The sequence below is a fragment of the Chamaea fasciata genome, unplaced genomic scaffold, assembly GCF_029207755.1.
Source record: "Chamaea fasciata isolate MVZ Bird 193981 ecotype frontalis unplaced genomic scaffold, bChaFas1.0.hap1 SCAF_18, whole genome shotgun sequence".
NCBI classification, from domain to species: Eukaryota; Metazoa; Chordata; class Aves; order Passeriformes; family Sylviidae; genus Chamaea; species Chamaea fasciata.
In genome coordinates this window covers 12,394,885-12,407,439 of record NW_027094103.1, presented here as the reverse complement: position 1 = coordinate 12,407,439, position 12,555 = coordinate 12,394,885, and the positions used below count along the sequence as shown (strand labels likewise).

Below are 12,555 nucleotides of genomic sequence, written 5' to 3'. Positions count from 1 at the left end.
CCATGGCAAGGGGAACGATTCCCACAAAAACACTGAGGAGAAGGGAGCAGCAGCAGGTTCTTACCAAGAGAACCATTCCCACAAACAAGGGAGCAGGAGCAGGTTCTTACCATGGCAAGGGGAACAATGCCCACAAACGAGAGCAGGAGCAGGTTCTTACCATGGCAAGGGGAACAGTTCCCACAAACAAGGGAGCAGGAGCAGGATCTTACCATGGCAAGGGGAACAATTCCCACAAACGAGAGCAGGAGCAGGTTCTTACCATGGCAAGGGGAACAATGCCCACAAACAAGGGAGCAGGAGCAGGATCTTACCATGGCAAGGGGAACAATGCCCACGAACATGGTGCGGCTGACGAAGATCTCGGAGACCACGAGCTCGCTGACGGAGTCGTCCCGCGGGTACTCCACCTGCCAGGTGATCTGCTGGGCCCCCGCCGGGCTGCTGGCGTTGTCGATCTCAAAATCCATCTGCAGGATCTCGTAGGAGGTCATGTTTGCCCTGCAAAACAAGGCAGAATTCCCCACGGCGTCACTGGGAGTTCGGTGACAAAATGGGGTTTTTGTTTCCTACTCACAAGATTTGCCATTAAATTCAACGTGCAGACTCGAGACGCTGACAGAAACCTAGATAAAACTGCTCGTGGGGCAACTGCAGAACTTTCCAAGGAAGGTGAAACTGTATCTTCTGGTTTCCTGAAATGGAGGCATTTTCCCCATTAAACTCATGGATTCATTCTCCATAATCACAATGAACTTACAGAAGAAGCCAGAAACCCTTGGAAAAGCACTGCACAGATGTTGCTAAATTATTTAATATACCATTATTATAATTTTGATGCAGCAAAACAACGAAGTACTTGGCCATTGCTCATGTTCTACCAGAAATGAACTCTCGTGGAGGGAAGTCTTTCAAACCCAAACTGGTCTTTATCTCAGTGAAAAAAATGGATTTGCAGAAATTATACATGACAATAAATGAGGGGTAGATTATCCCTATTTTCGATTCATGACAACATTCTCCTCGTCAGCGGTGCAGACTTGTAATTATATGGCAATCATATATTTCTCATCTGGAAATAAAAGTTTAAAAGTAAAGAAATGGATGTAAATGCACAGCATTGCAGCATTCAGAACTGAATTTCAGGATTACTTCTGCTTCCTTTCTCAACAACAATTCTTATCGCTTTCCTCAGGTCCGAAGCTGTGTAAATATTAATAATTAATCCTCAGGTTAGAAAAACAAATCTTGTTTTTGTGTTACAGAGAAGCAAACAGACACCAAGATTTAACCAACTGCTCTTGGCTTGTCCGCAGCAGGGATCTGTTTAGAAAATAGCCCTTTGCCCATCCAAACTTCCCCAAAAACTGAGGTGTTTTCCAAATCATACAAAGTTTACACACAAATACTTACAAAGAATACAATTTCCTGCCCCAGACAGACCCTGCAGTGTGGGGAGGGGATGGAAAGGCTCTGCCTGCAGAGCCAGCTGCTTCTTCTGTTGGAGAAACACCTGATTTTATCACTCCTGCTTAAATTTTGGGGGTAAAATATGCGTTTTCTGTATTTCAGGCCAATGGTACATTCATTATCTGAGTGTCCTTCCCCAGAGCAGCCATTCCAAGAGCTGTGCTCACAGGAAGTTTTAGCTGCTGCTGCAGACAACAGAGACTAAAAACATCCTTTTTCCACTTCCCAAATGCACAGAGGCAGAATCCGAGTTCGCCATATGTTTTTGAAGGAGAATTGTAAAGGGGGGGGGGAAAAAGATCTGAGCGGGAATTATTGATTTTTGTGTTTTCTTTCTGACAACAAACAACCTAAACATATGCTTCAATGCCTGGAGGATAAATATTTTCCATGCTGAGAGAAGATAATATCCACCTCCAGGCAAAACTAGAAGCTATTAAGGCATCTTTCGTGTGGCCAACCAGACAACCAGCGAAAACCTTTTAAGATAAATTTTATTACATAATAATAGGGATGTAATTAAACCGTTTGTGTTAAAAACATAAACTCAACTTCACAGTTTCCTGTGTACCACCTCCAGCAGTTTGTTTTATCTAAATAGCATAAAATTAATTTGCTCACAACACAGAAGTAAAATTTAGATCCCAGCTTTACACTAACTATGGATTTAGATATTGGGCCTGTCGAGGTATGTTTAGGTCTGCAATTCCACTGCAGTCTGTTCAGGGCACTCACAAAAACAGCCAGCAGTGGTTTCAAACTGAGAACAAAAACCACCAGTGGAGGATTTGGGTACAGAGGCACCAATTAAACAGGTCAGTGACAAATCCATTCCATGGGTCCCCCTGACTGGCATTTCTTTGAGTTCAGTCCTCTTCCTTTCCTGTTTTTTTTCTTTTTGCACATCCAGAAAGAAACCGCCACAGTGGGTTTGTATCTTATCCATCAACCTTCCTCAGAAGCAGCTGCATTAACAGGTGGACTAAAACAAAGCTGCCCTCCCAGGTCTCCATCCTGGCTCCAAAGAGAATCCTTATCAGCACTTGGAAAAACAACACCAAAGGTTTGTCACGGGTTTTCTGCTTTGTCTCAGTGGCCGGTGATGTTCCGTGACACATTAATATTGATTAAAGGAGGCTCCACTTCTCTCCTGGGCTTCTGCTGGAAGAGACGGCCTTGAACCATCCTTCACCTCCAGAGCCTCCCATGAGTGCACAGCTTTGGCAAAGCAGGATTCAGCTTCCTGCACTCTTATCCCCCAGCAGGTGAATGAATTTTCTCTGAAATTCTGGTCTTCTTTTGTCCTCTTCAGAGATCCAGCCTTGGAGCAAGGCCAGGTGCTGTGGTATCTGGGACACCGAGTCCCCCACGGATGAATTCACCCTCTTTGTTCTGAGCTCCTTCCCAGGTTACAGCCGTAACAAACTCATGATAAAACCTGAAAAGTGAATTTCTTTCATGTGCAGAACAGTGCTCACCTACTGGCTGCTGCATCTCTTATCCTACAGAGGTTTCCTGGTAGAAAGGCTGGTGTTACATTCGTAATTCTTGCAATTTATTACCCATCCTCTGTAATACCGTGTGCGAGACCACTGCCTCTTCCTACTGAAATGGATGGAGGTTGCAAAAGTAAAACCAGAGATAAATTAAGCCATAATCAAGACCTCAAATGTCAGCATTTACTTATGTCAGCTCCATTAGCTGATAAATTCCCATCCCAACACCTGCATTCCAATGTCTCTCCTGGCTGTGCAGCACGTCACTGTAACCCTTTTTAAAAGCAGGTTGTTGCACTCTGCCCATGGCAAAGCTTCAGCTCTGGGTCTGATTTGTGACTGGGGGTCAGAACCTTGGTCGTGGTGGCCACTGTCCATCGGGGGAAGACAAAATGCCACCAGTGGGGAAACCCACCAGCAGTGAAGACAAGCCTGTAACTCACGCTGTGATCAGCCATTAAATCCCCTCAAACCAAACTTTATCCCATCATGATTTTTTTTTTTTTCAGCTTTTCCTGGAGACTCATTTCATTTTGCTCTTAAATAAGTTTGCGCTCTTGGGGAGAGTCTGATGGAATCCTAGGACTATAAATCACTTCTCCCTTCCATATCTTTCCCCTCTTTTTAGTTAAGTATTTCTATTGTCCAGTGAAGTTTTTTCCCCGGTTTAGGATTTTGCCAAACTCTAGTTTAGAGAAGCAATGAAAAAATAAAAAGTCAAAATTACTTTTATAAAAAAAGATTATTTCCTGCAAGCACAAGGAAAAGACCTTATAATTTTAGGCAGCTGGCATGCTTGCTAATAAGTCCATTTCTATGGAAATGAGTTCATAACTATTAATTTTGCCTGCTCCTGATCTATTCTTGATGAGCCTTTCAAATTTAGAAAAGCGCTTCATGATTCTCTCAATTTGGTAATTACTAACTCCCTTTGATGAATCCAGCCCAGTGTTTCAGACATGAGACATTCATTACACATTTTTCTCTCTGGTGAGAGGAGAAGAAAAAAAAAAAAAAAAAAAGAAACCCCATGGGTCTTTTTGGATTTATTTCCCCTCAAAAACTCCTGTAAGTAGGTCCTCTTCTTCAAATGGTGATTGATAATCCTGTGTGCCTACCTTCACCACTGCTGGAGGCTGGAAGAACACCCAAATCCTTGAGATTTGTGCTCAATCTCCCATTGTCTGGCCTCACCTCTGTCCATATTATCTGCCTGGTGCATTTACAGCGTCCCATGGAGCCCAGCCAAGCTTTGTTACAGCCCCAGCCTCATCCCACACCCAGGAGATGGGAGCCGTGGTTGTGATCCCACTCTGGAGTGGAGTTTGAGCACAGAATGGCAAATCCAGCCCAAAGAAAGCCAACTCAAGCTCCAACCAACTCCAGGATAAAAGAGTTATCAGGGCAGGAAAGTGCTGCTGAGTCCCAGAGCTTTCCCACCACACACAGCACTGAGTTGTTACGTGGAGCCGAAGTTTATTTTTACAAAATAAGAGATCACTGTGAGGGTCCAGCACAGCTCTGATGTCAGGAGTTTTAACCAGCACCACGAAATCACCTGACCCTGAAATAACAACAGATCGAATTTGTCCGAGCCCAACGTGGAATTATTGAATTAAGGGAATGATGCTCAGTGACTGACTTCATGGCAGCAGCAACAGCACAACCGGTTGGTATTTACCTTAATTAAACAAAATTATTCACGATTAAGAAAGATTTGGATTGCTGACCGAGCTGAAAGGCCTCGCCCCGTGTGTTTGGGGAGAGAACGAGAGAGGCAGGGTGGCATTTCAGGGCACTCTGCAGTGCCACGCCGAGCTCTGCTGGCTCCCACTCACGGGTCAGCAACAATCGAGTTGATAGAAGTCACACCCTTCTATTACTGCACTTGGCCGTCACAGGAAATCACGAGCTCCATTCACTCATAAAATAACATTTTCAGTAAGTGGCAATTTTGTTTATGAGGCTCACAGCAGTGTAAGCAATGCCCTCAAACACGGAGCAGACGTGAGGTATTGGAAAATAATAAATGTGGGGTATCATGTTGCTCGAGAGTCTCTTCCAGGCTGACGATGGCCAATTCTTACTCTGACAAATTGTAACCAAATTCAATAAGAATTCAGTGACCTTAAAATTACCAAGGTGCATTAGTTTATAAAATACTTCAGTGAAAAAGGTCTCACTCCTTTGATCTCAAGAGGATTAATCTCGTAAGCATGGTTTACTGAAGAGCAAACACTTACAAGAGGAGGCTTTTCAAAAACTGATTGGAAATGCTCGAGACCCTAATTTCCTGCTGAAGTCAAACGAAGCAGCAGATGGCCAGGACCTCTCAAGGAAAAGATCCAGACTAAAGGTCCTGACCTGCTCCCCCTGAGGAAATTAAGATCCTAGCAGGCTGAGGGGAAGGAAATGAAGGCAAATCCCTTCCAAGGGCAGCGTGCAGTTTGTGAATTAGGAAGATTTGCACATTGCAAACCTTTCTGCCTCGCTGAGTGCTGCCCTCCCGCCCGGGGGCTCCTCCCAACAGGAGCTGCCGCCTCCAAACCTGGGGGTCCTCCCACAGCTCCAGCATCCCCCCAACACCGCCCTGAGGTGTCACACACCAGCTTTGGCTTGATGAAGGATGTCAAAACCTAAACCCTTTTTCTGCCAGCGTGAATAATTCTGATGAGGCTGTAAGGGCACAAAGCGGCTAACAGAGAGCTCGCTTCGTTGTCCATGTTTTCCCAAACATTTTTTTGGTGACTGATCTCGGTTTTCTTGCACTGCCATAAAAATTCCTGCTCTTGACAGATGTACAGGCAAAGAAAATGGCTACAGAGGATAAACCCAAGCTGCTAAATCCATTAAGAACGTATGGATTGACACAGCGTGTTTCAATAATCCAGCAAAAGCCGTGAAAACAAGAAGAAAATATTTTTTGTTCACAACACACCACCAAGACCAGGTATTATGATGTTATTTTTGCTTAGCCAACATTTTCCCACAACTGAAAACAATAAATCTAGATAATGAGCAAACCTTTTAAGCTCCTCAGCTCCTCCACTGCCAATTCGCAACTGTGCTGCTCACTAACAATGTGCAATAACTTCCACTTTATTTGATTTTATCAACATCATCATGACAACCCTGGAGACAACCGAGACAATTGCTTCAATTATTTTTATTTGCTTGCACCCTTGTGACAGTGCACAGAAATGCTTCTGGTAAAAGAGTCCTCAGATACTCTTTAAGTCAACCTTTAACAAAACAACTTTTAGGACTGAACTCGGGGTGGGGGTAATTGGTGAGCTCCATCAGTAACATTGCCGGGCCCGTTTGTACCTTTGTCATTACTCTCCCCTCCTGGAACAGCATGCAATCTTTTGGGGCTTAAAAAAAAAAAGAAAAAGCCTTTTGATTGCACTGGAATATTTTTCTGACTCCTATTTAGAACTTCTTTATTGCTGTGTTGTGTATTTCTTAAAATAAAGATTCTCTGGCAGAAGGAAGCGTCTTGTTGGGAAACACAACAAAAACATCCAGTGAGAAACTGGGGCCAGGGTTTAGCTGGTGTTGGATGCAAATGTAGAGGGAAGCATTGTTGCTTAAAAAATAAGAATGATTTTGTGATGAATAAAATGCTGAAATCTATCCAGTTAATAAATTATCAACAGCCCAAATGGTGCTTAGAATTTTTTCTTTAACCATTGTGAAAGTCTTACATTTTTACATGCCATAATCACATGGTCTATTTTCAACGTTGCTGTTCACAGCAACTGAAATGTATTACAAAGCAGAGATGGGTTTTTAAATAACCAAAATAACTGAAAATTAAAGATAATAAATTCAGTGGCACGAGAAGCTCTTTGCAGTGCAGGAACTCGCTCACAACGATCTCTGCAGACTCTCCAAAGGTCTTCAAAAGAACCAGAGTGCAGCTCAGGGAGCCTGGATGACCCAGGGCACAGGGAAGTTCAGCCAGGATGAGTGTAAAGAATGCAGCAAACATTTCACCTCAGGGAAAACACAGGGAAGGGACAGGGGCTTGCAGAGATAGGAAATATTCCCGGGACATCCCAGGTGACACTGGGCTGTCCAGACTGCCACCACACAGGCAAACACCTGAGTTTCCTGGCCACTCTTTACCCAGCTCCTCCACAGTCCCCACACCAGGCACAGCTGGAGATGCTTCATTCAGAGCCTTGCTCTTCCCCAGTAATCTATAAAATGGGAGGCAGGAAACAGTCTAATTTATCTGTGCCTCTTCCAGAGTTACTGTGAGCCTCAGGAATGATTGTACCCGGCAGCTCCTGAACGTGCGCAATCATTGAAGCTCCTGAGTTTTATATTTACCAACACTCACAGAGCTTCCTCAGCTTCCCAGGCAGAGAGGAGACCTGGGGGAGTGAGCTGGAGACACCCTGACCACATCTCCAGCAGGATTCCTTGACATTTCAAACACTTTACTATTTACTATTTTAATATTAGCATGAGGTGATCAGCCTTTTCCAATCCCACGAGAAAAGAAAAACCCTCCTAGAGCTAGGAGGAAGCTCCTTGCACTCCAGTAGCTGTTCTGATTTCGGAATTACAATTGAGGCTGACAGCTAAACCTCCCTGGGGAGAAAAATCAACCAGAGGGGACCTGGAGATGCAAATTCCCCACGCTCCGAATTTCTGAATGAAAGCAGAAGGGAGCCTGTGACACGAGCACACCTGGAGTGCTGCAGGACACCCAACCCAGACGAATGGGGCTCTCCCCCTGAGCATTCAAAAAGTCCCAGTTGAGTTCTGAACTCAACCCTTTGCTCAATGGGCAGGCTGTGTAAACGACTAAACAACAGAATGCCGAACCGCAAAGACAATGGGAAATTAAAAACCAGTCCATATTTTCCTTTCTACAGTTTGCCAAGGCTGCACAGAACCCATAGGTCTGCTGGGGAAGCTGCTGTGATGCCGTCTTCAATAAATAATTAAACAACACAAAATCAAAATAGGGGCATGGCAAGAATTGTTTTATTCCTCCTACATTCTCTTCAGCTCCAAACAAGTTTAAGCACCTAATGAACCAGACTTGGCTTTCTTTGAATCCAGCGTACTCTTAGATGGAGAGGGAACGTGCAGGGTGCCCTGTGGCTCATTCACACTTGTGCTAAGAAATAAATGCCCATGGCAACGTCCTCAAAGCAGTGAGGGCAGGGGGCAGGGCAGCCCATTAACATCCACACAAACGGGACCTCCTCCCTCCCCACTTCCCCGACGGGCACAAAATTGTTTTATTTTTAAGGCTGATAATTATGCTTTACAAAAGAGTTAAGTTCTTCCTCTCAGCTGTTGGTACCCACTGAACAGACAGTAAAAACATGAAAGTGAAACTGGCACGCAAACATCAGTTTCCCGTGTTTTAATTAAGAAACAAGATTAATTTATCCAGCTGAGCAAACACAGGGTGGCTCAGGGTCTGCATTCAGTGTATGAACAGAAAGAGCCATCTCTGTACTCCACCCTTTGCTGGTTGAGCTTAAAGTCCTGATCTTCACACCAGAACTAAAAGCAAGAGACAAACAAAAAGTTCCAAAGTCAGTCACCCCATTAAAAGGCTATTTTTGTCCTAAAAGTGAATCCGAATTTTCCTAGACGTGCAAAGATAACCCCAAATAACAGATCGCAGAGGGGTGGATTTAATATCCCTCCTTTTAAAAATCATTCCACAATTATTTTTTAATGGCAGGAGAGTGAGGTCAGCACCTCAGCCACCCCATAACATCTCCAGGTCACCTTTCCAAAGGGCAGCCAGGACCTTGGCACACTCACGAGACAACGATTTCCCAACACAGTGACAGCTCAAGGGGAGCTGCTGGGACATTGCTCCAAGCCAAGGTCATACCCTGAGCAAATGAGTGAGGAGTGGGTGAGGTTCATTCATTCAGCCCCTGAAAGTGAATAATTTGAAAGGGAAGGGGGAGAAGTGGTGTTCCACCCAGCCCGTCCCACCCACTGTTTCTATGGGAAAAGCCAAAACATCATCCCAAAACTTCACTGAAAGGAGTTTCCTCAGCAGTGAAGCCTTTAACAACCTGAGATGGAGTGGGCTGAGTGTCCCAGCAGAGCAGACACCTGCATGATGGGAAGAGTCACTCCAAGGTCCTCCCACCAAAAACATCCCACCGAGGACACCCCACCAAGGACATCACACCAAAGGACATCCCACCAAAAACTTCCCACCAAAGGACATTACACTGAGGGACATCCCACCAAGGACATCCCACCGAGGACATCACACCAAGGATATCACACCAAGGACATCCCACTGAGGACATCCCACCAAAAACATCCCACCAAAGGACATTACACTGAGGGACATCCCACCGAGGACATCACACCAAGGACATCACACCAAGGACATTTCCATCCCACCTCTTCTCTGAGTCTGAGCAATGACCCAAAATGGCAAAATGACCCAAACTCGACAGTGACAAAAATCCCGCTGTGGCGGGTGTGGTGTTACATCCACTCCCTCATCACCCACTGGAAGAGTCACGCAATTTCGGGCGTGGTTTTGCTTTTTCATTTCCCTTGCCACACTCAAAAATTTCACCCAGGCAAAAATAACAGCTGTCGCAAAGAACAACGAGACAGATGAAAAAGGATTTCTAGAAAAAGAAGGCAGGCTCCTGTAAGCGCTGCAAACCATAAACTATCCTAACCGACATAAAACATCCCCAGCATCACGGGTTAACGCGAGGCAGAACGTACAAAATCATTCTCCTTCCATTCCCCTCTTTTCTGAATCTCTTCAGGATTTCATAATCTCTTCCCTTCTCCCGCCCCCCTCCCAACTCCCTTCCTCCCCATACAAGAATGTGCTCAGCCCTGGAAAATTGTTCAGCTGAAATCCTGAGATTTTTGTCGAGGCCTGGCATTCTTTGGACAGCTGTATTTACACCCGTGGCTGCTGGGTAGTCATGCTGGAAGCAATTTGCTTTCATGCTTTTTCAATATCGCCTTTCAAAAAACTTTGAGATCCCTCATCTCTATCGATTTAGATGTAGAAAAGCACAGGGAAAAAAAAAAAAAAGTAAAATAAAATAAAAAGAGAGTTCATGCATATGCTGAGCTCCTTTAGTCTAATTCAAATGCAGCAACTTCAGCTCCCCAGCACCTAATGAAAGCCACCGCAGCCACGTTCCCAACCCATCAGGGGAGGTGCTCAAAGGCCTTGAAAATCATCACCACAACACTCAAAGCCAGCAGCTTCCAACACTGCTGGGTCCAGGGAAGGTTCAGCAGCCAGCAGCCATCCCTCGTGGGGCGGGACAGGACGCCTTTGAGCACCTCTGTGGAGTTTAACAACACTTTCAAGTGTGTCCTTTCTGGTTTTCTGAGAGGAAAATCTGTCACTGCTGGACTATTAAAAAAAAAAAAAAAAAAAAAAAAAGGAAAAAAAAGGAATGGAAAGAAAAAACATAAGAGCGTAGCTAAATGTATACTGATTGCAGTAATTGCACCCATTCCTCTGCTGGAAAGTCTTGTATTGTATTTCTAATATGTGCTGATAAGTGCATTCACAACATGATTAAGTGCCTCCAGACAAGAATGGCTATTATGTTTAACAGACTGATTAGCAAGTGACAGAGCTGCAAACTGTACTCCCGGTAAATTGGCTGCTTTTAAATTACAGCAACTTTCTTTATGGTTCCATTTTTAAAATGCAATGGCTTGTTGCACATAGGCAACGTAAATTCCTGTCTGGCAGTAAGGAATAGAGGATACTGAGCTCTTAACTTTTAATCTTCAGATCTCAATTAAGGCATTGCTCATTTTCTTTTTAATTACACCAAAATCTGCACCGTACGTGGCTCTCATCAGCCACCATCTCATTTCCGATATTGGTCTCTCAAAACCTACCCTTGAACACAGGGACAGTGTGAGTTCAGCCCAGCTCTTTCAGAAGTTCTGCCTTATTTTTTGCCCGTTCTGTTTGCAGAAAACTAAGAGGGGATTTAGTGTGTTCTTCCCAGGATTTGATGAATTCCCCCTTCTCCCAGCTGCAGGCACCTTTCCCATGGACTCTCCAGTGCCCTCAGAGCAAGGCAAGAAGTTCAGGGTCTGTCCCTGCTCAGCACCTGGAACTAAATCACAAATCCCAAATCCTCCTCAGTTCAGGCTGGTCACGGCATGAGGCTCATCCCTGCTCCAGCCAGGACCGCTCCTGCTCCGAGTGAAACGAGCTCCTCATTAATTCCCTGCATTTCATCCCAACAAAGGGCAGGATTTGGGCACCCAGCTCCTCGCAGTGCTCCTGAAAAATCCCGCCATCCAATGCACGGCTCTGGTTGTTTTGATTGCTCTTATTTTTTTATCTCTGTGATGCATAAGAGCACCAGGCTTGTTTTGGGCCCCTGTGTATTTCATACAAACACAGCAATAGAGACAGTCGTGACCCCAGAGAGTTTTGCAGTCCACAAGACAGAGAGAGAAAAGAGATTTAACGACGTGCACCAATTTAAATTCATACAGAAGGCACAAACCCTTTAAGCACAAATTTATCTAGAGACTTTCAAGCTCAATGACATCATGTACTTCAAACCCAACTTATTTATAACATAAAGCTTAGGATGACTTGTAAGGAGATAGAATAAATCAATTTGCTCTATCACAGAACTTCATCAGATACAATACAGATGGCTCTGCTACCGTGGTTAAAAATAACCTACACATTTTTAAATCAGCTCAAGGCATTTATCAAACCAGGAAAACTGGTGGAGGAGGATGTTGTCTGGCTGGTACACAGTAATGGGAATATCCACCCAGCAGTTCGGGGCTTTTATTAATCTTACCTCACGTGTTTATAATTTTATTCTGAACAGGGAGAATTCCTTTTCCAAAATCATTTATCTTTGCTAAACACCAGGAGAGATCAACTTGAAGTTGTCTATTGAATGTAGATTAAAAGGGGAGAAAATAATGCAAAGGGCAGCCCGATTGCAGAAGGGGATAGAAAACACTTGAGTAACAAACCCACTCTAAAGCAAACCTGACTGAGCACTTCCTGCTGGATAAAAAAAGGGTGCTGGGAATTACCAGACCCTGGGAGGTAATCCCTAGGGTAAATTAATTTTCAGGGAATGGCACCACAGAAGCGGCCGTGCAGGTCTGGCATCCTCCCGCATTGTGATTCCCAGATAATCTGCAAAAAAACCCCTGCAAATAATGCTGTTGGAAGAAATACATTCGTTTGTTTCTCAGCTTTCATCGCTCTCGTTCTCACTTTCCACCCACAGAGGGAAAATTAGGTGTTGATGTTTGCTCAGGATTCATTTCCTGAAGGGTTTTACTGCGAGGATTCTCCAGGAGCTCCTCTGAGCTCTTCCCACTGGAAGGCAGCCACGATGTCCCAGCACCTCTGGAGAGACGGGACAGAAATCCACCGGGAACAAAGGGCTCAGGATGCAAAAGCCCAAAGAGACAGGATCATTCTCTGTGGTGGGAGGAAATTCCTGTGCAACCCCTGCAAAACGAGGAGGGAGAGCTCATGCCGTGACCATTGGTTTTTTTTACTCTTTTTCTAACCAGATTTAATAAGCTCCTGGGTCAGCCAGAG

The 12,555-nt window shown here is 44.6% G+C and overlaps 1 protein-coding gene across 1 annotated transcript in view; it reads right to left on the bottom strand.

Moving 5' to 3' along the window:
- TMEM132B (transmembrane protein 132B) overlaps positions 1-12,555 on the bottom strand; it is a 223,519-nt gene that overhangs the window by 67,180 nt on the left and 143,784 nt on the right. Inside the window, exon 4 of the mRNA XM_066199441.1 lies at positions 315-501. Coding sequence (XP_066055538.1) covers positions 315-501 — 187 coding nt within the window. The remainder of the gene's footprint in view (positions 1-314; positions 502-12,555) is intronic.